Source organism: Folsomia candida, unplaced genomic scaffold, assembly GCF_002217175.1.
Source record: "Folsomia candida strain VU population unplaced genomic scaffold, ASM221717v1 Fcan01_Sc007, whole genome shotgun sequence".
Classification (NCBI taxonomy): domain Eukaryota; kingdom Metazoa; phylum Arthropoda; class Collembola; order Entomobryomorpha; family Isotomidae; genus Folsomia; species Folsomia candida.
In genome coordinates this window covers 421,375-442,806 of record NW_019091199.1, presented here as the reverse complement: position 1 = coordinate 442,806, position 21,432 = coordinate 421,375, and the positions used below count along the sequence as shown (strand labels likewise).

General features: G+C 35.8%; 5 protein-coding genes across 9 annotated transcripts; 2 read left to right on the top strand and 3 right to left on the bottom strand.

The window, feature by feature from the left end:
• Positions 1-268: 268 nt before the first annotated feature.
• On the top strand, positions 269-3,660 carry LOC110852536 (speckle-type POZ protein). The gene is made up of 6 exons (XM_022100638.2): positions 269-791; positions 1,980-2,140; positions 2,224-2,369; positions 2,439-2,738; positions 2,821-3,214; positions 3,305-3,660. The coding sequence occupies exons 1-6, from the start codon at positions 576-578 to the stop codon at positions 3,393-3,395; spliced, it is 1,308 nt and encodes a 435-aa protein (XP_021956330.1). The 5' UTR covers positions 269-575; the 3' UTR covers positions 3,396-3,660.
• LOC110852537 lies at positions 3,505-4,672 on the bottom strand. Its single transcript, XM_022100639.2, has 6 exons — positions 4,478-4,672; positions 4,288-4,402; positions 4,129-4,214; positions 4,028-4,067; positions 3,876-3,939; positions 3,505-3,769 (listed from the first exon to the last, which is right to left on the bottom strand). Exons 1-6 carry the CDS (start codon positions 4,598-4,600, stop codon positions 3,682-3,684), a joined length of 516 nt encoding a protein of 171 aa, XP_021956331.1. The 5' UTR covers positions 4,601-4,672; the 3' UTR covers positions 3,505-3,681.
• A 913-nt stretch (positions 4,673-5,585) lies between these two features.
• Positions 5,586-6,676, bottom strand: LOC110852555. Its single transcript, XM_022100654.2, has 5 exons — positions 6,443-6,676; positions 6,225-6,274; positions 5,998-6,112; positions 5,841-5,915; positions 5,586-5,758 (listed from the first exon to the last, which is right to left on the bottom strand). The coding sequence occupies exons 1-5, from the start codon at positions 6,670-6,672 to the stop codon at positions 5,677-5,679; spliced, it is 552 nt and encodes a 183-aa protein (XP_021956346.1). The 5' UTR covers positions 6,673-6,676; the 3' UTR covers positions 5,586-5,676.
• A 419-nt stretch (positions 6,677-7,095) lies between these two features.
• LOC110851692 (GATOR complex protein MIOS) lies at positions 7,096-13,421 on the top strand. 3 transcript variants are annotated; one of them, XM_022099565.2, is made up of 18 exons: positions 7,187-7,545; positions 7,685-7,861; positions 7,928-8,221; positions 9,352-9,547; positions 9,649-9,872; positions 9,949-10,133; positions 10,195-10,445; positions 10,531-10,837; positions 10,914-11,041; positions 11,124-11,149; positions 11,216-11,281; positions 11,352-11,430; positions 11,497-11,533; positions 11,686-11,856; positions 12,681-12,744; positions 12,810-12,912; positions 12,981-13,019; positions 13,097-13,421. In XM_022099565.2, exons 1-18 carry the CDS (start codon positions 7,434-7,436, stop codon positions 13,182-13,184), a joined length of 2,547 nt encoding a protein of 848 aa, XP_021955257.1. In that variant the 5' UTR covers positions 7,187-7,433; the 3' UTR covers positions 13,185-13,421. The 3 variants fall into 3 exon arrangements, with proteins under 3 accessions (XP_035709512.1, XP_021955257.1, XP_021955256.1); XM_022099564.2 differs by having other exon boundaries at positions 10,519-10,837; XM_035853619.1 differs by lacking the exons at positions 12,981-13,019; positions 13,097-13,421 and having other exon boundaries at positions 7,096-7,545; positions 10,519-10,837; positions 12,698-12,744; positions 12,810-12,897.
• Positions 13,422-14,015: 594 nt separating this feature from the next.
• On the bottom strand, positions 14,016-20,338 carry LOC110851693 (H(+)/Cl(-) exchange transporter 7). 3 transcript variants are annotated; one of them, XR_004835264.1, is made up of 21 exons: positions 20,191-20,338; positions 19,291-19,569; positions 18,973-19,203; positions 18,731-18,896; positions 18,524-18,666; positions 18,321-18,464; positions 18,085-18,234; positions 17,824-17,983; positions 17,559-17,718; positions 17,324-17,474; positions 17,215-17,263; positions 17,125-17,157; positions 16,974-17,058; positions 16,860-16,918; positions 16,705-16,802; positions 16,480-16,587; positions 16,349-16,396; positions 16,115-16,279; positions 15,885-16,040; positions 15,411-15,792; positions 14,016-14,106 (listed from the first exon to the last, which is right to left on the bottom strand). XR_004835264.1 is itself a non-coding variant. In XM_035853620.1 (20 exons), exons 2-20 carry the CDS (start codon positions 19,402-19,404, stop codon positions 15,532-15,534), a joined length of 2,481 nt encoding a protein of 826 aa, XP_035709513.1. In that variant the 5' UTR covers positions 19,405-19,569; positions 19,834-19,974; the 3' UTR covers positions 14,805-15,531. The 3 variants fall into 3 exon arrangements, 2 of the variants coding, with proteins under 2 accessions (XP_035709513.1, XP_021955258.1); XM_035853620.1 differs by lacking the exons at positions 14,016-14,106; positions 20,191-20,338 and adding an exon at positions 19,834-19,974 and having other exon boundaries at positions 14,805-15,792; XM_022099566.2 differs by lacking the exon at positions 14,016-14,106 and having other exon boundaries at positions 14,816-15,792.
• Positions 20,339-21,432: the final 1,094 nt, after the last annotated feature.

Below are 21,432 nucleotides of genomic sequence, written 5' to 3'. Positions count from 1 at the left end.
ATTCGAAAGAATAAATCATCATTATGCATGTGCATTATTCCATCTATAGAAAATCATGAAGTTGGAAATAAAATCCAGAGTTTATCAAACTTTTCACACCTCTCACGTATTCAAGATTAAATTCTTTTCAAAATCTTACTTTGAGTGAACTCAAACCTCTATACAAATATTTGCTCATATAATATTGGAAATATGAGAATATGAGACTCGCTTTGAAGCCAGGGGTCATTGTGAGACGAATGGAGCAAGAGAACCACGCTCTCCTACTCGAGCACCATTCAACAAATAAACGTTCAACCACTAGTAGATCAGATTTTTTTCAAGGTTTCCTATTTCCTACTCTTTTATTTCCTAGTTTTTTTTCAGAAGTAATTAAATTTGAGTTACTCAAATTGAGTATACAATCAAGCCGGCATGTGCAAGTTTTTTCCGAGTTAAACAGCGTTTGCGAGTGTTACCTTGAGCGATAAATATAAAGTTTTATTTTTGACCGAAAGTCTGTTTTCCTATTAATCTGCATCAAAATTTATTCGTCCCACGTTCTTTACTTGTCGGAGTTGTATCTCTTGTGGAAAATGCAACCATCGCAGCAACCGTCATCTCATCTCGACGTCGCCCGTTGCAACTCTAGGAATGAGGGGCTAGAGGAACGTATGGCCGGTGACGAGATCAGCATTTTGGACGTGGTCACACGACCTGCAACTCCTTCGGGAACTGCCACATCGTCCCTCATGGATAACCTCAAGCCCAAGAAAGAAACGGTCATGAGCCACAAGACCAAGGTCACCCAGGTTAGAAGAATACACACGATTTGCTGATTGTTTAGTGACTTGGGAATTATCTAGTGTTTGATAGATATTATTTTGTTGTATGTACGGTTTGGTTTGAAGGATATTTTCTTAAACTTTTTAAAAACGGATTCCACCAATAAGGTGGAGGGCGATTTCGATCTCTTGGCGACGGACTACACCAATAAGGTGTAGGCCAAATTTTTCGCCTTAGCGACGGACTACACCAATAAGGTGTAGGCCAACTTTTTCTCGTTGGCGACGGATTCCACCAATAAGGTGTATGGTTACAGAATTCCGTTGAGACCGGGCTACATCAATAAGGTGTAGGAAAAAATAAAAATAAAATGACCGAGAAAATTTTCTCAGTTCCATTCTTTCCTCCTTATTTGTCGTTAGTTTTTCTTCAAGCCTGAACTAATTTTTTTAGAGTTTAGAGTTGTAGTTGTAGTGGGGGGAGGAACTCGGAGGAAGTGCATCAGAGGTCACGCCGCGCCCCCGAAAAATTATCCAACATTGGCGCCGCTAATAAATTGGTCGGCGTTGACCTCTGACCTGTATCATGTTGTAAATATGATACAGTTCATATTTTTTTTTAATTATCACAACGTTCTCTTTAGCTAATATATTCGCAATAGTGTCACCACCGATCGGAACAAGTCACAGAACACTGAAGGACAAAATTATAGCTAATAACTTGTTTAAAATATAAAATGCATCCCAAAATCAGTGTCATCAAATTGATGACATGAATGATGACGATTTATTCGTTTAGTTTATTTTTGTAGTACTATCAAAATCAAATCCGATTTTTTTATCAAAATTAATATCGTGTGTTCATTTGTTCAGTTGCAATTTCATGTTAAAAATGTATTATGTTATAATTTTTGTTGTCGAATCAGTTCCAGGTCTCTAATAAATCATAACTGCATCAGTAGAATATTCAAAATCGGTTTGCATTAATTCAGTCCCCAACTGATTTTATCACCGCCCCACAAGTCGGTCTCAATGGTATTCTGCCCCCCAGTAAATCCGCCCCCAAATGCAATAGAAACCATTTTTAATTCCGTTTTTAAATGGTATCCAGGTCAAAATTAATTAGTTTTTATAAGGTTAACTTTCTAACTAACTTTCGGAGTTTCTATATTTATTTTCTATTAATAATTGTGTATTAATTGCATCATTTTGTAGCTGAAGCCTCTCGGACGGATTATGTACGAATGGGAATGGGACATTACAAAATTTGACAAGGCGTTTCCACTGATGAGAAATGCAGCTAATTTTGGGAAAACCAAGACTCTCATGTCGGAAAAACTCATTGCTGGAAAGGAGATTGGGCGAAAATCGGAATGGTATTGTAGTTCTCAATTATTATGAAGATTGTGCTATTATATCTACTTGTTTGTACTTATGTCCTTTCTGAATTGTTGTTTAGGAATTTCGTATTATCTGAGACTAATGGTAGTCTCAGCTGGCACATTTTACTCAGCAAGATCATCAAGAAGGGCATGCAAAATCTTCACACCGCTTTTTCCGTCAAAATCGTGGATAAGAATGGAATGCAGCTTTTGCAAGACAATCGTAAGTAGGAATAACCTTAATCGGAATTAGTTAACTTGCTATATGGTACTCGTTCAATTCGACACTTAGGACGTTTCTGCGATTTCGGGGAACACTTTCGATTCGGGTGGAATGACTTTATTGATTTGGAAAACCTGTACGCACAAAGAGGCAGTTTCCTAGTTGACAACACACTCCGAATCAGAGTGTTGTTTGAAATGTATGCTGACGCAACCCAACGAGATCTTGAGTCCGTCAAGCAAGATAAGGACGATTTTGCTAAAATTGTAACCCATGACTTGAATCGTTTACGCACGGCAACTGGTACAGCCGACGTGCATTTGGAATGTGAAGGAAAAGTTTTTCCTGTTCATAAGCTAATTTTGTCAGGTGAGTACTAATTGCATATTAGTTTTTGCTACCAGTCTGACTTACAGTAGAATATATTAGTACAAAATTAATGTTATTGCAGCTCGCAGTGAGGTATTTGCAAAGATGTTTGAAGCTACTTTTCCAAGCCCATCCAGTTCACGGACTAAACGCTCTGCGACTGCTGGTGGAGACAATCCACCCGAATACGAACAAATGGTTGCTACTGTTGCTATTCCTGATGTTGAAGCGAAAATTCTGGAAATTTTATTGGAGTATGTGTACTCTGGAAATGTGAAACCGTTAAACAATCCTGAATTACTCACCGGTGTGATCCGAGCCGCTGACAAATATGAACTCGCCGATTTGAAATCGTATTGCTTCAATGCTTTGATGAATTTTTTGAATGAAGATAATATCGGACAATTGGCTGTATTGGCTCATCGACACCAAGCAGATAAGAATGTCCGGATGAATATAAACGGGTACTCTCTCCGGTAAGGAAAAGGTCCATCATTTTATAAACTAAAATGAGTGAAGTAGAATACGATACTTATTTGTGTGGACATTTTATTCTGATTTTTTAGACGTTTGGCCGAGTTGATGAAGAAAAAGTCTTTCCGGGATGCTTTGAAAATGGAACCAGATGCATTCTTTCCTGATGACGAATGTATGTAGTTTTTCAAATGGATTAACTCTACAGAGTTAAAGTGGTACATCACTTTAGTACAACTTCAACTTTTGCTTTCGATTATACTCTTGGTACCACTTGACATTTATACTGTTATTTGTTAGAATCTAATTTATTATATATCTCACTAGTTGACTTGTTAAGTTATATTTAAACAATTTACAACCATTGTAAAAACAGCATTCTTTTATTTCAAAACATTTGCAAATTAGACAACTTTTAATAAACTAGAACAATGTATTTGATTCATAATATTCAGGATGGTTGATTATGTTATGCGGCTGGTGCGTCTACATTTTTGAACATCCATTGTTGAGAGGGTTTTCCAACACAATTTACACCAACAACGGGGGCGTGGTTCCTGCGTTATTCAAGCCATTTTTCATATGTATTACTTTTATCAGTCATCAACACTTTCTTGTTCCCAAATTAGTTCATTTTAATGTATTATTCATGGATGAAATTACCCAGTGGCTTCTAAGCATATGTCATATCGTTTGTGCTTGATCATCGTATGTTCATCCCCAGCATCTTAGAGCAGGACACGAGAAAGAAAATTCACTCAATTTAAAAATGAAAAGCATGCCGTGTAATTTTTACATAAGTATAAATCTGTTACCGAGTAAGTACCACAATTTGGTGTTGCCCCAATGGGTCAGCTATAGAAAAATAAGACGATTGGTCCCCAATTTAATTAATGTTTATGTGAGGGTCACTTACCCAGCTTATAATTCCCGTCTCTGGGACATACTCCAAAACGTAATTCTCGTTCTTGGTTGGACGGATTTCAAATGCAGTGTACAATGCTGTAAGCATAATTAATAGCTTGTATTGCGTTTAATTAATTTGAAAACGACATAACTGTATTAATGGGCTCACCCGCCTCGTCTAAACGCCAACGCTGGGCAGAGCTATTTGAGTTAAATTCATATATAATCGGAGCCTTCCAAATCGGAAAACCGTTAGCGTCAGTCTCATTGACAAACGTGAGAACCTAAGACGTGTCAATTTTGATTCTAGTACTTCAATGAAACTTGATTTAAATATTAGAAAATTTATTAGTTAGTACCCCTGCGTATTCCCGATTTTGAATAAAATAGACCCCGTAATCCATAAATCTGTCCTCGTACTTCCGCTTAAATGCGGTTACGGCTACCACTGCCAAAGCTAATATGATAATAATTGTTTTCATATTTCTGGAGAAATTGACTCTCAAGTTTAGTTCCCAAAGATGACCCAAAGACTAATGGTCATCAACTCTGGCTGCTCCGTTTTTATACGCACATCGGAAGAATCCTCTGACTCATTTTTATTATCTGTAGGTATGCAATTACTAATCGGAATTACTTATTATGGTGGGTTTACGTGCAAGCAGTTACGTTTATGGGTGCAATTAAGTATGAATGAATTTTGACAGTACAACTGGAGTTATGGCAGAAGGAAGTTGTTAAGAAAATTGATCTAATCAGCAAAGTCTTATTTCATCTCTGATTTGTGTCTGGCTTAAGACCTAGTAGAACTTATCTCATGATTTTAGTGTAATTTGTTTACCACCAGTATTGTAAATATAAATTATACACTCTACTCTAGATTCATTGTGACTCGAAATTTGTGGGTCTTTTGGCTCTTGTTCAAAGTTGTCAAATTGCATGCATCTATTTATGAATGCATAACCCAAAATTTTATAATTGCAGATTCAATTATAAAATCGACGTGGTGCCGGGTTATGATTTTTTTCGTTACGATGAACAGTATATTGTATTTATTAAGCATATAAGTATGTAGGTTAGTTTTCGAAAAATCAAGACCAGCCATTCGCAACTGCTTATTAGAATAGCTACTAGTAAATATTAGTAAATATTAAAATGGTGCAACATTTGTCGGCAATTAGCCTTTAATGTGATGCAGTACAGTACAACATATTAAAGGCAGGTATTTGATCCCGGTTATATTTATTGTTATGCACAACTCCTGAATTCAAGACTTCAAATATAAAGCCAAAAATACAACTGATACAAGACATACACTTTGATCAATTGGTAAAACAATAGACATCCTCAGAAATGTCGGCATACTACAAAACTCAATTACAGCATGTAATCGGAGAAAACAAGATTATAGGTACTAATAGGAATATGTTGGAGTATTTTCAAAATCATTCAATCGAGACCAAAAGCTTTGTTGTATCGTATATTAATTTATTCGTATAAAAAACGAAATTAACATGATTTTATTTATCTAATAATTTATTAAATGGGTAAGTAAAAGTTAGGCTGATTCTTTTCCCGTCAGGAATTTCCATTGTTGAAAGATGCTACCGTCACATTCTTTAGCAATGACTGGTTTGTTGCTGAAATTCACACAGAAAATTGTTGCTATTCATATTTTCATACTATTGAATTTACTTTAAAATAGTTTCATTCATTTCTTACTCGGTTGCATGCAAGCAGACATCATATCGCTTATGTTTAATCCAACTAAAATTGTCCCCTGCATCTAGCAGATACCTGTTGAGTAAAAGAAGATATTACATTGTAATATAATACACATCAATATTGCATATCATTGTCCTTGAATAGATTAAGTTACCACAACTTGGTGTTCCCCCATCCAGATAACCAGCGCAGAATCCTAGTTTCTGGAATGTACTCCAGTACATAGTTTTCGTTGAGCGTTGGTCGGAGCTCAAATGCAGTGTAGAGTGCTGAACAATATAATTATTATTAGTTATTATTATTAGATTATACATTGGCCCTGGCTCTGACTGAACTAAAATTATACTAAGTAATTATATAAATAAGCATAAAAATGCCCACCAGCTTCATCCAACCTCCACTTCTGCCCCCCATCAGCACTTCCGGCAAATCTGCCGAAAATAGCCAAATATAATAACTTATCATCATTGTATCGACAGCGAGGATGACTCAAAGTCAAACTCAATTAAGAAAAATTCAATAGTAAAAATTTAATGACACTTTCTTAACAGGCCCCTCTTTAGAAAATAATAATAATTTTACGCAGAATGCAGACAAACCTCATTTCTGGGGGGACAGCGGAAGGGACTCCTCCTCCGTTAGCATCGGTGGCGTTGGTAGGGAGGACGAAGGTCAGCAACTGCTTGTCCAGCCCCCTGTTCATGATCGTGTAAATTCCATAGTCTAGAAACCTGTCCTCGTACTTTCTCTTGAACCCATCCGACGACCCCAACACCAGAGTCAGGGCCACAACCACCTCCAAAATGCCTCGAGAAAATACAGCCTTCATGACCTCAAACAGAAAGAATGGTACGAAAAAGGTTTCAATTATGCAAGCCGAAAACTGGGTATCTTTAGAATAAGAATGGAATCATTAGAATGAACCCTTGGTCAAGTGTATTTATATGAAATGCCATTGATTTGAGATGAATGAATGAGGAGAATTTTGTCAGTAATTAAGGAAGTTATTAAGCAAATTTAAATTAGATTTGATTATTACTGTACAGATAATTATTATTATACTATATTAATATATATACACTGTACACGAGATGACCATAATTTTATTAATTAGATAGGCATCGGTTATCAGTTGAAGCTAAATACATGTGATTTATTAATAATTTGATTAATTTGGATGCATTCTATTAATACACATACAGTCAATTTTCGTGCAAATTGAATTTCTTATTGTAGTAAATATGCTATTATGGTAATGAGTGTAATGACATTTTAAAGGTAAACCCACAGGGTAAACCTTACATAATAATGTTACGAGTCTCATATGGACCATGGTCTCATATTATGAGACTCCTTGTATAATGGAAAACCGGCAATGGAATCTCTGATAAAAACATTGGAAATGTGCTTCTCTAAACTTTTGTTGATTTTGAGCATTTTTTAAATTTCATAAATAATACAATATATTATTAGCATCCACGAGTGCCAAGCATCCTTTGTTATCCAAAGTGATAACGAAGATGTACTCTTAATCTGTTATTATTAGCAGAATGAACACGGTTGCCTGATTGTGTAAAAAAAACAATAAATATGGATTTGCAATGGTCTCCGAAAAGAAGCGATCATTTAGTAATTTGGTCGCAGGATATCACTCTCTATCAAATCGAAGAATGTGGGGGTGACGAGGCGCTGAGACAGGGTTGTAAGTCATTAGCATTTGTGGCTTTGAAAATTGAAACAGTGAATGAATATGACTATATGACATACTATAACATATGGTCTATAAGATAAGGAGAGTGACTATTATGTAATTATTAATGTGCATTATTCAATGTTTCCAGCGATTCGTTTATCTGACACTAAAGCTGCAGCATATCTTGCAAAAATTACGGATTTTCCATATTCGAAAGTGGTTGAAATATATCCAGGAGATGTCGAAGGACTTATCGCATGTGGACTTGTGAACGGGAAAATTGCCCTGACTTCCTTTCTCAACCCTGCAAACAACAAAGAAATTGGTGAGGGATTTTATTCGTTGAATAATGAGAGGGTATTATGTAATTAATTGATGATTTTGAAAACAGCCCCCAAACATCCTCGCCAAGTGCTTTCTGTGCAGTGGAACAAACTCCAGCCCAATTTACTCGCTGCCGGGTTTGAGAAAGCTAGGTCAGATCATGCGGTCGCCGTTTGGGACGTGACGACAATTGGGTCGAAACAGCAACCGAATGGTTCCTCCAATGCAAATCCGATGGAAGATGTCCACCCCTTAGTTGAATTAGGAATTAATGAGACTGCCTCTTCCCTGTCGTGGGTCTTACCAAAATCTATTTTAATAGGAATGAACGGCAAACATATCAAACTGTTTGATCTGCGAGGTATTATGTATAGTAGAAAAAGTTGGATTGCATGTCAAATTGACCCAGTCAAATTGACCCGCCCATATTGACCCGCCCATATTGACCCAATACCATATTGACCCAATACCATATTGACCCAGCGACAGATTGACCCAGCACCATATTGGCCCAAGTCATATTGACCCAAGTCGTAATGACCCCATGCTATACCTGGATATACAGCATTTTTCATACAAAAAAACAATTTTATTTCGTATTTCAATTCTCGTCAAATATTCCAATCAAAAATTGAATTGTTCTAATAATTATTGGTCCTCTTTTTGTAAAATTCCTTAATCTATATTAGTAACGAAATCATTTAACCAACCGTACTGGTATTCTAGTATGGTAATAATACCTATTATAATGGGTATTTGTATTAAGATTCTTAATTTAAGAAGAGTTAGTGCACATGCAATATAGAGCCCTTAAGTGTTTTGATGGTATTGCCTCATTTGCGCCCACCACACCCATTCAATGGGGGCAAATATTAAGAAAATATCATCAAACGGTTGATAAAAATTTTATTTTGTTCAGATTTTGAAGATGCACTGTGTAGCACAGTGTCGTCAAGCAGTAAGGCAGCCTTTTTGCTATTGCTTCATGCCTTTTTCAATGCCCTTTTATCTTTTTGGATGCCTTTTTGTCTCTTTGCTCGATTTTTGAAGATGGCACCCAGTTTCTTGTCGTTTATAATAACGTATTAAAGAAATTACAGAATATATTTTGTTTTTGAAATTTTATCGGAGGGTTCTGGTTTTCATCAATACTTCAAATAAGCCTCACATAAGAAAAAGACGACCAATAATTATTAGAACAGTTCAATTTTTGATTGGAATATTTAACCAGAAATGAAATATGAAATAAAATTAAGTTCTTTTGTATGCAAAATGCAGTATGTCCAGGTCATGGGGTCATTATGACGTAGGTCAATATGACTGGGGTCAATATGGTGTTGGGTCAATCCGTCGCTGGGTCAATATGGTGCCGGGTCAATCTGTCGTTGGGTCAATATGACTGGGTCAATTTGACGCCTCACCAAAAAGTTGTGTTTCAATAAGCTAACACAGAATATGTTACTTAAATGATGATTTGAAATTTTCTTGCAGACTCCCAGCCTAAACTTGGTAATACCACATCCACCAAAGCTGTGAATGGAATCAGTGTCGACACCCTTTGTCATAATCGTGTTGTCAGCTACGCTGAAAATCAAGCATTCGTGTGGGATATGAGAAATTTTGAGAAACCTTTCGTTGTACTTAATCATTCCAAACCAATATCAAAAGTTGCATGGTGTCCAACGAGGTAGGTTGATGAAATTATTGCTATTAATATTTGTTACTACATATATAAGTCTATACATGTATGTTCAGAGTAAAGTGTCGCATAATTAATTAAAATTTTAGGTCTGGTTTGCTGGCTTGTTTGGAAAAAGATTCAACATTTCTAACACTCCATGATGTCCATCATGCTGCGCTTTCTGAGGAGGGCGATCCAGCCGTTTTGGAACGCCGATTATACCCAGCATATTCTGAAGATGTTTGCAATCCAAATTGTGCATCCCCACCTCTATGTTCTTTCGCATGGCACTGTTCAGACGAAAATTTAATTACGACATGCACACCCAAAGGTGAGGTTTTTCTAATGTTGAATGCCATGAAATTACGTACTCGATGGTGAATCCATATTCTAAAAAAAATTATTAGGTGTACTTTGGAATTCTGTTGTGTTTGAAAGGATGACTTTGAATTGGTCATCTACTTCAAAGTTTGGATGGTCGAACGGAAAGAAAACCATTTTGTACATTGACAATACTGATAAACTGTATACATTCTTGGATGATATTTCTGTAAAAATGAGACAACGAGCAATAGATGGGTATGGTCTAAAGGTACGTACGTTAAATTAGAGTAAAAGATGAATGATTTTTTTAATGATTTTGGTTTTTAAAGACAACATTACGAGAGAACGGAATGGTGGTACAAGACTCTGAAACAACAAGAAATATTTGGCTTTGGCTGGATTATTGTAAAGCTCTCACAGAAAAGGAAAAATATTTGGTTCCGTCAGTTGGGACATTGAAATATCCTGGAGTTCGAGTAGTTTTAAGAATTGATTCTGCTGTGGGTGCTCCAGCCGGCTCTTTAAAGTCCGAAGTAGTGAATAATACCTCTTTCGACCTTCACAACAATAAGACTTATAGGTGAGGTGTGGTGCTGAGTATAATTGAACAAATTTATACGATACTATTATTATTAAACTAATATTCCAAAAAGACGATCTTATAGGAGCGAGGAAAGAAGTTTTATACAACAACTTTGTGGTTGGAATCAAGGAGTTCTTCAGGATTTACAAGGGTCACCAACTAGGAGAGCAGCTATTGCGTTGTTTCATCTGAAAATGAGACAGGCTATAAAAATATTGAACGAGTCGAATCATTCCATTGTAGCAATGGCAATCGCTGGTTTTAACGACGACGAATCTTCTTTGTGGCGAGAATTAGCTCAATCAAATTGCAATCAACTAGACGATCCCTACATTCGTGCCATATTTGCTTTCTTAACAGAGTCTGATAGCAACTACGAAACAATTTTGGTAAGCAAATTCGACAGATTTTTGACAATTTGCTTAACAAGACGTTAAATATTCGGAGGATTTTTTCTTTGTGTAGAAGGAGAAAGAGATTTCTTTGGCCGATAGAATGGGCTTTGCTTGTTCTTTTTTACCTGATGGCAAATTGATAAGTTTTGTGAACGAGCTGACCCATGATCTTATAAAAACTGGCAATCTGCCGGAAGAGTAAGATATTTTATAATCTAGTACTAATAATTTACTACATTTCACCATACATTCGCTAATCCTAAGTACTGTGCTATTTTAGGATCCTTGATGCTGTTCTTCTAACAGGTAATTTTTATTATAAGCAATTTAATTACAAACTTACAACAAAGTTATTCATTCATACAACAATAGGAATGACGACACAAGCAATTCCGCTTCTGCAAAAATATGTCGACTATACCGCTGATATACAAACAGGTATATATAAATATATATAATTGTTTGATTTTAAAATTCCTTTATTGGATCGAAATTTTATATATTTTAGTTGCACTACTTGTGGTAAGAACGATGGCTTTAGAAATTTCAAACAGTTCTTTACTCAAACTGTGGACTGAACGCTACAGGTATTTACATGCATTTACTGTTATTAATTCGTCGCTTAAATGCTAATACTTAATTACTTTGCTTAGGGAGCTCTTAGATTCTTGGAAATTGTGGGAACAACGAGTGAGTAATCAAGTTATTCATTGTTTAAACTACCATAATCATAGACTGTACTAAATGTACAGTTTCTTTCATTTACAGTTTCATTTACAGTTTCATTAAATGTATAGTTTCTTTAACATTTATTTTTAGTTGAATTAACTTTATTTTTACAGGCAGAATTTGATATTGTTAAAAACACTAATAATCCAGCCTTAGTTCCTCAACCAGAAGTATCAGTTTCGTGCAACTTTTGTGGTAAATCAATTTCGAGTACTGGAATGACTAATTTGGCTCGCAGTGCCCAGCTATTTAATCGGTTCTCAGCTTCCAATGCAAAATTGAAGGTATGACATTTGAAACAATTCTTATAATTTAACCCTTTCCTTCGTAACGATGGATATATCCGTCCCCGGATTTCGAACGTTGCTGCGGAACAATGGAAATATCCGTCGTCATAAACTTGGCGTTGTGGCGGAACAGAGGATATTTCCATCCTAATTTCCAAGGCGTTGCGAAGGAGCAACGGATTTATCCGTTGTCTCAAAATTCGGCATAGATACGGAAAGAAGGAAATATCCTTTCCTCTGGTCATTGACTTTACTGCGTAGTAAAGGATATTTCCTCTCATTGAAAAAATATTTTTTCCATGGATTTACACATCTTGAAAAAAATTCGGTTTTTAGCCCGAGTCAGGGGTTGTGTACCTGCTTTGTCCGGTGTGTCTCTGCCTGTCTGGTTATCAATAACTCTCGTAAATCTATCCTATCGACTTTAAATTTTGTACTATTACTTTGTCATTTTTAATTTTCCGAAATATCAAGTTGATAGAATAAGTTTCACGAAGATCAAGACTCAAGACGGACGGATGGACAACACGGGTACATAAGTCCTGGGTCGGGCTAAAATGTCTCCATGATTACGTCATTTTAGAAACGAAATGCCTCCACAGAAAGTTTAATAATTTTGGAAATATATCCATGGAACGTATCACTGAAATTTACATTAGCTCCGTGATAACGTTTGGTAATTCAAAAATTGCTACGCCACAAGCTATGGTTGTGAGGTGTTGCTATTCCGCAGCAACGGGATATTTTTGAGAATTCTCTTACGAAGGAAAAGGTTAATTAAGTTAACACAATTTAGACTCATTAACATATTTTTTGTTAAGTTATCCTGTTGTCCTAGCTGTCGTAAACCACTGCCTAGATGCTCCATTTGTCTCATGCACATGGGTAATTACTACATATTCGGTATCCTGCAATTGTGCAATTACATGATGTGCATTTTTTGGTTTTAGGTACAATTTTAGGAACTTCAAAGGAACTTCAGCCCCTTTTACCTTCGAGCATGACATCATCTGAAGCGGTTGCCTGTTGGTATACGTGGTGCCAATCTTGCCGGTAAATGATTTTTTCTCTCAAGGTTCGTGATTGCGTCAAAAATTAAACAAAACTTGTACTTCTTTTAGACATGGTGGTCACACGCTCCATCTACAACATTGGTTTGAGTAAGTTCAGTACGCAAGTACAATACACCGTATTAAATAGCTTCAGTTCGGCTTACTAAACTTGTCATAAATATTAGGACGCAAGCGGAATGTCCTGTGTCCGGTTGTACCTGCAAATGTATCACCTTGGACAGAGTCGTGGATTTTTCCTCAGGAGGAAGTTAGAACATTCATTCGAAGTGAAAAACTACAAAGTCTGGTCATTATTATTAAGACGAACTAAATATAACGAGCTTGTGAAATGAATTATTTTACACATTACTATGTACGAATGGCATGTTATTGAAATACAATTATTACTCCTCTTTGTTACTATTCAAAATCCTATTGTTGTGAGATCTACTTGTACATCATCTATCATGTCATAGTGTCACATTTACAATAAATCTCATGTCTTCAGAATCCTTCTTCAAAGTTGTAAATATGAATCTTTGATTCGTTTCATGCAAATTCATACTTCAAGATTTTCATACAAAACAAATCTCATATCATTGCAAAACAACAGCGGCAATTTCTCCTTCAAAGTTGACTATGTGTCTAGCAAATAATCTATTTTTATAAAAATTAAAATTTGAAATTAAATTGGACTCGTTATGCGAACCAAGCAGTCTTAATATTTAAAAAAAATGCACTACAACTGGTCAAATTATAATAAAATTCTAAATCTGGATTTTTGAGGTGAGTCGGAAAGATGAAAGGAGAATCGATTGCTTTAGAATTTATGTCATCTCGTCCGGCACTGTGAATTCTCAATTGACAATTTTTTACTCACCCAACTAATTTTCGTTTTGACTTTTAGGATAGAAGAAAGGATGAATTTGGATTTGCTAATATTCGGCCTTGACGATGGGTCGTGGGATCACGTGATAAAACTCCCAAAGGAAACGTACTACTTTCTTCTGGGTTCCGTCGCCATCCCCGTTTTCCTCTTTTTCTCTCTGTGGGCGTGGTTAGGATGGAGGTTGTTTGTTAACAATTAAAAAATAACTACGTTTGTCTGTGCGTACACGAGGTGCAACATTCTTAAGTACGTTTATTATTATTTTATCATGTATTTTTTATTTTATTATAAATTATAATTACATGTCTAGTTATTCCATGTAGTACAAAAGGCGTTAGGACATGGTTTTGACGAATTCATACCTTAATTGCGGGGTGGTTTTTAGTCGTAGAGATTTTTAACTTTTTTTATTTGAAAGCCCATGTCTCAAACTATAGGTAAGCATATCTGGCTTCCGATTTTGTGTACTCTGCGAAATGAGGCAAGGTCAAATTTGGAGAGGTGTCCTTTTTTAGTTTTCCAAACCAGTGTTCTTATAAAATGGCGTTGGGCAATATATTTTTTTCTGAGGTCCTGATGCAAAAATCGTCTTTGCGACTATTATCAATGGACTTAGCATGCTTTTCACTATATAAAACCACTTTTTCCTTATGCTTATCTTTTAAGTCCGTTTTGCAGTCTAATTTCATACTTGTCCTAATGGAATGCGCTCTTTAACGCAACTCTTCCACTTTTAAGGCCCCCACATTTTACGACTTTGATGCTAAAAATCCCTAACGTGGGTTTTATCCAAGGTACATATAGTATATTGCACTGTAAGTACTTTTGACAAAATTTTGATAAGTGGTTATGCCCCACGGACTGAGTTTTCATCAGACCTTATAAAATTTTTGGAAAAGTTCCCGTCGTTTTCGATGTCGAACTTCAGAAAGAATTTAACTAACCAAAACGCAATAATTTTATTATTTTGGCACTTGTACCTTGTAGATAAAATAGTTCTGCAGTAGGGGACACAAAAAGATTATTAAAATTTATTTTCGAAAAAAATTTACCATTAATTTTCCAAATAAGTTCACGAGTTTTTTAGGATTCCGCGACAGCTGATTAACTCGGGTCCTTCTCTAAAACTGTTTATACAAAATCTTGACTGTTTGTTTTAATATTACTGAGGACACATCCAGCTTTACCCTCAATCTTCATTTGACCCAGTCTGTCCGTTTTCAAGGTCAGCAGGTCAATTTCCCGGTGCACGGTCCGATTTATCACTTTTCATGGAAAAGTATCAGCGAAGATGGAGGCACAACGTTATGTAATTCATTGTGGATTCTTTTATTATTTCATGCAATGATTATCTAGGGTTGTAATATTAACAATCATCCACCTCTGACCTCTTGGGTTATCATGCCCTATGAGTCATTCAGTTTGGAAAGTGTTTTTTTGGCTCCTTCCAACTCTGGGGGCACTGGAGGGGGCATTTTTGAAGCTATCGCCCTAAAATTTTAAACATATCTTTCTGAGAGTATGATCTTACAGCCTACAAAAAATCAGTTCAAAATTCAACTCCCCGCCAGAGATATTCATCCGCGAATTCGTCAAAACCATGTCCTAACGCCTTTTGTAGTAACAGTAACAGTTATTATAGTGAAAGACTGTTGTTCCTCTTGGACCAAGTTTGAGGTAAAAATTCTCCAGTAATAAATTAAAAAGAACTAGTCAAATCAATTACGATGGTTAATCTAGAATAGTTAATTCACTTAGACGCATGTTCCCCATGTGTTTTTCCATACGGTATCGGGCTAAGTCTTTTCTCGTCACAATTCCCACTACTTCATTATTGTCGTTTACTACGATCACATGTCGAAGGCCAAGACCTCGGAAGAGCTTGAATATTCTGGGAAGTGTCGAAGAATGCATCACGCTATAAGGTGATGGGTTCATGATAGGTCGGAGGTCGACAGTGAAATGTCGCTCTTCATCCGACACGTGAACTTGCTAAACATTAGCACAGCATTCATTAATACGTCGATTTTAGAATTAAAATATTTAATAAAAATGGACTAAGGATGTAGAAATTATTTCCAAACCTGAATTGTAGGATAACGGGGATATGCATCCCGAAACAGTTTGAGTGTGTATCCTTTATGACTCCAAGATTCTGCGGTCTCATTGTAAAGTTTATGTTGCAACATAACGATCAGTTGACTACGCAATATTAGGCCTCGTATCTTCCCAAAAGTCCGCTGTAAAAACATCAAACAATTCATCATTCATCTAATACTTGTCTTAATAACGGTAATACGTAAATTTCACACACCCCATCATTGTACATTGGCGTGTCTACAACCGGAAATCCATTATATCTTTCATTTGTCAGTATGTCAATGATTCTTCCAACATTTTCGACTGAAGAGAAAGAAATTACAGGGGTGGACATGACCTCAGTTGCATGAATATTGCGCGATAGTGGGGGAGGCTCCCACTGCATTAAAGGAAGAGGAAAATATTACCATACTTTAAGTATATAAAAAGGGCGAATGTGCGAATTTACCTCAAGGATGGGGACTCCCATTAGTCGAATATGAGTATCATAAATGCCCTACATATGTAGATGTAGATATACATGAAGTAAAATAAATATATCGACTAAAGAGTTTAATTTTAAAATATTAATTTAAGCACCTCATTAAAATAGTCTCCAACCCATTTCGCCATCAATAATGTTATCATTAACGGCAAACCAAGAGTCAAGTTTCCAGTTGCTTCAATTAATATCACAGTTAAACTGATCTAAATAGGAATAAATCGAATTGAAATTATCCATATTCGATATTGTATAGTTGAAAAAAATTGCAAATCACCAAAAAAGTGACTTTGGCAAATTGTAAGTTTAAAATTTAACCTCACCGTCATTCTAACGACGCCTCCTAATTGAGCTGCTGCTCCAATTAGGGCATATTTGCCAGGGTTTACCCAAGACTTGTCGGGAAACATGTATTCCATTCCTGTTGAGTAACATGAAACCTATATTTCATGAAATTTGAAAACATGAGGTAACCTACCCATTCCAACCACCCGACCCCATGCAGCTCCAGTAAGCAAGGATGGAATAAATAATCCACTGTAAAGAATATTATTTAAATTTTAAAATAATAATTGATAGTATACCAACTCACCTAGACACGCTTAGCCCATAGGTCCAACATGACAGAAAGAAGTAGAATGCAAAGAACATTAGAATTGAGGTGAGCTTGTGAGATCCTGCACACAGTAATATTTACATAGTTATTTAGGCCCATCAATGAATATATTTTATTTATTTTCAACCTGGTGGATCGTGGAAAAGGCTTCTTACACTTGCTGCAAAGAAATATCTTAGATACAGGTATATATACTTTTTCATGATAGAAAAGCTACCTTCAGGAGTTTGGAACCATATAGCACCGATCGCAGAATATTGTCCGTCCTACAGAAAATTATATTTGAGCGAGAATCCATGTTGGTGCACATAAAGTGAATTTAGTACCCCACAATACATTTGTACAGGATATTTCGTTGGGTCATCGCCCAACGGTTTGCAGTCGTTAGTATATAAAATCATCCCCATTCCAACAGTAGCAGTAACTGCTGACACTAATACGGCTTCCAGCACTTTAACGTATCTTTTCGTGATGTTCCTGCAGTCAAACAAAAAATGTCCATATGTCATGGGTATAAGAATGCGTGACGGTATAATATACATAAACAACATGAGAAAATACCTAATACGAAAAACTGTCAATTTAAAGTTGAGATGATTGAAAAGTGCACCCAGTAGACCACCAAGAATTCCCATTAGAATAAAAAGAGGAATTTCTATAAAGTCGTAGCTCGTGTTATCAAACTTTCCAAAGTTCAACAGACCAGAATAAGTCAATTCGCCTACAGAGAGGGTCGGTCAAACATAATTAAATATTTTACCTTGTCAATTTTGATTACCCCAAACGTATTGCATTTATGTAAGCTGTAATATTCAACTTGATTTACCTGGCCGCCCATGATACGTGCTGAGAACGACATTAAGTGTAAAAGTTGAGATAAGCGAACAAAAAAATATTCGCCAAGTCAAACTCTGATTCCAGAATGACGCACCTTCTTCCAAACTGAAGAGAACTCCTCCCACTGGAGCACCAAATGCGGCAGCAACCTAAATGCAGAAAAAACACTCAATGATCGATGTGCACTAAGTACACTGTACTTGATACCCGAATTCTGAGAATACTACACTTTGCGTGACTTTGCACTCACCCCAGCTGCAGCACCTCCGGAAACAAAATCGCGTTTTTCATGATCTTCTCGGAAATATGTAAACAACTTGAAATCTTTCCTCAACGTAGTAGATTTTCCTTGAGATAAACCGGCAGCAACTACAGCACCTGAATGAATCATTGGTCCTTCCTATGAGGAAATGTTGAATCCATGCCAAGATAAGACAATTCCGCATGAACATACCTATTTAAAAATTTAAATTTTAGATAACATACCTTTCCAACGGCAAGGCCTCCTAAAACGGAACATGTAACGCCAATGGCTTTCACGATCAATGTCTTTACTCGAACAATGCGAGGGACCTTCACGCCATTTAAATAGCACTTAACTTGCGGTATTCCACTTCCCGCCGCAACAGGCTATTAAATAAACCAAATATTAAAAAAACCTCATCCACATAAAATTCGTTGTAAAATACCTCAACGTAGACAACGAGTAGAGAACCGATCAACACTGGAACGAGGTTGCACAAAATCCAGTACAAAAATGGTATGCTTAAACAACCGTCTTCGACGCATTGGTCCACTTGCTTCTTTAAAAAATTAAATTTAACTCCAGATCCTTCAAATTAAAAGTTTACATTAGAGAACAATTTACTAAACAGTTGTGTACTCGTCTGATTTACCTTCTTCAATTGCAATGTCAATACAGCAGGCAATTAATGCAGTGAAGATACCAATAAAGATCATTATCACCCATCTTAAGAGGTCCTTTTTTGCAATAAATTGATATCCTTTAGTTCGTTCTTCGTCAATCAGCAAAGAGTTTTCGCATATATCGTAATCCAAACTCTAAAGTTAAAGAACACAGGTCCGTCGTTATACAATTTAACTTCTCTGCGCTTCAATTACGAAAACTTTCATTTACTTCAAATTTTGAGGAAAGTAAATTGAGATTTCCAGTTCGAACCGTTTTAGGTTCGTTAGTTGGTCTATGAGGTAGATCGCCTGGGAGTGATGATGAAGATACGACACCTCCTTCTTGACTTTCATAACTTCGTCGTCTCCTCAGAAGGCCCAAAATATTGTCCTCGTCCATACTCTGAGATAACACCCGGTCATCTTCGTCTGTACTGTTGATTGCCATTTCTGCACTGCTCTATAGTCAATAGTATAAAATATTTATTACCTTTTAGCACGTCTGATTACTTATATATGTGGAAAATGACGTAATAAAATTGATTACAGTCGCATTATAGTTGAATGGATTACTGGCATCATCGTTTCCTCGGTCTTCTTGTCGCGGCCGTAACAGAGGAGTTCTTTCGTCGTTCGCTCTTCCAAATACTTCTCCAGACATTGTGATAGTTTAAATAATTAATTGTATTGTTGGTAATAACTTCCAGTTGGTGAGTCAAACTTCTCCCAAAACACAATCATCTCTTAGTCATTTGCACCAATAATCTTGTTTATTTATGAAGAAAATTTTCGATGATCATCATCATCCACTTTGTATTTGATACTCCTACACAGAAAACAGAAAAAGGAGTATTAATCCTGTTAAACAGTATAAGCAAAAATATGTATAAGCTCTTGTTTAATGTAAAGGAATTTGTTGTAAAGACTTTTTAAGCGAACAAGTATGGAAGAACCAACGCGTACGTGCGTTACGAGTTGTAACTGTTTTGGTTGTACTCGATAACGCAAGAACTAAACTTTGTTGATACCAGTCGCAAGTCACATATTATTATTATTATCCTCCTTAAATTAATCCAGCCCTATCTCTTACGTGTCGATTAAGATTAGCAAAGGCGAACATGTGGTAAATGGGTTTGGATTATTGTATATCCAATCAATATGGCTTCAACTCGCATTTGATCTCCAGTGGTTTGATTTATGACTTCACATATTATGTGAAATTCACATTGTGAGTAACATTTTTTCATCAGTTCTACGGATAAATTACAAAATTACGTAAACTAGATCAGTTAGTTGTTAGTAATTTTGCAACTACAAATTAATGACTGGACAAAATCCACCTCTGTCGATACACAATAAGAGTCTCCATTCACCAATATTATTATTGCTCTATACCAAATTAATTACTATAAACCATTTAAATTAAATGAACCATAAACCCACTTACCTTTCAAATGGACATTAAAACACACTGTGAAACTGAAAAGTGGGCGATTTTTGTTGTAGTTCAGATTAATCACGTACTGTTAGTCATCCCCTTACTAACCTACAAATCTTTTTTAACTGAATAGTTATAATAAATAATGTGGATAACATTTTGTTTTTATAATACACCAACTGCGTGTTAAAACCATTAAAACATGTGTGATGCAGTTCCCACTCATTTTTGAGGATTGTGAGATTAGGAGACAAAGTAGAAATCAGGCGTTATTTTAGCGGATTATTTTCATGCAGTCAAACGATTACAACTGCAACACAAGTAGAACTGCATAAATGTGAAATCTATCGAGTTGGGTAAGGTTTAGTGAGCTATTTGAGTAGTCAATATTATTTTACAATAAAATCAAAAGTTAGTTTTAAGTAAATTTTCGATCGCGATTGCAGCTACTCAATTATTCTGATAGCCGTCAATAAGCATGGAAAACTCACAACAAATTGGGAGAATTATTATTTACGGACATTGTGGATGTATATATAAATGAGAAAAACTTTATTGTTTTCTAAACCGTGTCAAGCTTTCGATCTCAATTGTGATCGTCATCAGGACGGAAAATATTACAAACCAATTATCATTATTCCCAGAGGCTTATCACAACAAATTGTAAAAAATAGTACAAACTTTTTAGAGCTAACACATATGACCTTCAACAGCAATTAAATTATTACTAGTTTAGCATTTTAAATTATACTTATATACCTTATTTTAATTTAAGTAAACCGTTGCAAACGAAGTATAGATATGTAGACAATTTTGAAACCAAATGAGATATCCGTGTCTTAAGTACGTCACCACGTACGTACGTACGTACATTAATTTTTCGTCTTAATTACGTCACCTTCCATAAATAATGTCTAGACCGTTAAAATAAATAAAAAATCGGCTTTTCGACCTTTTACCTCGTCGACACGATCATAGTGTCATCGCAGGCTTTTTTAGTATAGACCTTTTTTAGTATACGTGGGTGTTTTATTATTAATTTTCAAAAGGTATGTTCCGCACTGTTTCTGACCAAACTTTTGATGAAATAACAAACTTCAAATACTTTTAGGATGCTGTGATTTTTTTCAGTTCTGTAGGTTAACATTAACACTAGCAATAACTCATTAAAATTTACCTCGAAAATATGCCAAAATTTACGACTTGATTTCATTATCATCCGAAAACCGTTTTCCCCTGATGTTTTTCTTT

Excerpts from the sequence above, each read along its gene's own strand:
- LOC110852536 (XM_022100638.2), top strand. The coding sequence starts at position 576 with ATGCAACCATCGCAGCAACCGTCATCTCATCTCGACGTCGCCCGTTGC. Across the intron at positions 792-1,979 it reads ACAAGACCAAGGTCACCCAG|CTGAAGCCTCTCGGACGGAT; the intron begins GTTAGAAGAATA and ends ATCATTTTGTAG. Across the intron at positions 2,141-2,223 it reads ATTGGGCGAAAATCGGAATG|GAATTTCGTATTATCTGAGA; the intron begins GTATTGTAGTTC and ends ATTGTTGTTTAG.
- LOC110852537 (XM_022100639.2), bottom strand. The coding sequence starts at position 4,600 with ATGAAAACAATTATTATCATATTAGCTTTGGCAGTGGTAGCCGTAACC. Across the intron at positions 3,940-4,027 it reads CAAATTGTGGTACTTACTCG|ATGCTGGGGATGAACATACG; the intron begins GTAACAGATTTA and ends TCCTGCTCTAAG. Across the intron at positions 3,770-3,875 it reads ATATGCTTAGAAGCCACTGG|GAACCACGCCCCCGTTGTTG; the intron begins GTAATTTCATCC and ends TGAATAACGCAG.
- LOC110852555 (XM_022100654.2), bottom strand. The coding sequence starts at position 6,672 with ATGAAGGCTGTATTTTCTCGAGGCATTTTGGAGGTGGTTGTGGCCCTG. Across the intron at positions 5,916-5,997 it reads TGGGGGAACACCAAGTTGTG|GTATCTGCTAGATGCAGGGG; the intron begins GTAACTTAATCT and ends TTTACTCAACAG. Across the intron at positions 5,759-5,840 it reads GTCTGCTTGCATGCAACCGA|CAACAAACCAGTCATTGCTA; the intron begins GTAAGAAATGAA and ends TGTGAATTTCAG.
- LOC110851692 (XM_022099564.2), top strand. The coding sequence starts at position 7,434 with ATGGATTTGCAATGGTCTCCGAAAAGAAGCGATCATTTAGTAATTTGG. Across the intron at positions 7,862-7,927 it reads TGCAAACAACAAAGAAATTG|CCCCCAAACATCCTCGCCAA; the intron begins GTGAGGGATTTT and ends TTTTGAAAACAG. Across the intron at positions 11,534-11,685 it reads GGAAATTGTGGGAACAACGA|GCAGAATTTGATATTGTTAA; the intron begins GTGAGTAATCAA and ends TTATTTTTACAG.
- LOC110851693 (XM_022099566.2), bottom strand. The coding sequence starts at position 19,404 with ATGTCTGGAGAAGTATTTGGAAGAGCGAACGACGAAAGAACTCCTCTG. Across the intron at positions 18,465-18,523 it reads TACTCGTTGTCTACGTTGAG|CCTGTTGCGGCGGGAAGTGG; the intron begins GTATTTTACAAC and ends TTTATTTAATAG. Across the intron at positions 16,919-16,973 it reads TATGGGCTAAGCGTGTCTAG|TGGATTATTTATTCCATCCT; the intron begins GTGAGTTGGTAT and ends TATTCTTTACAG.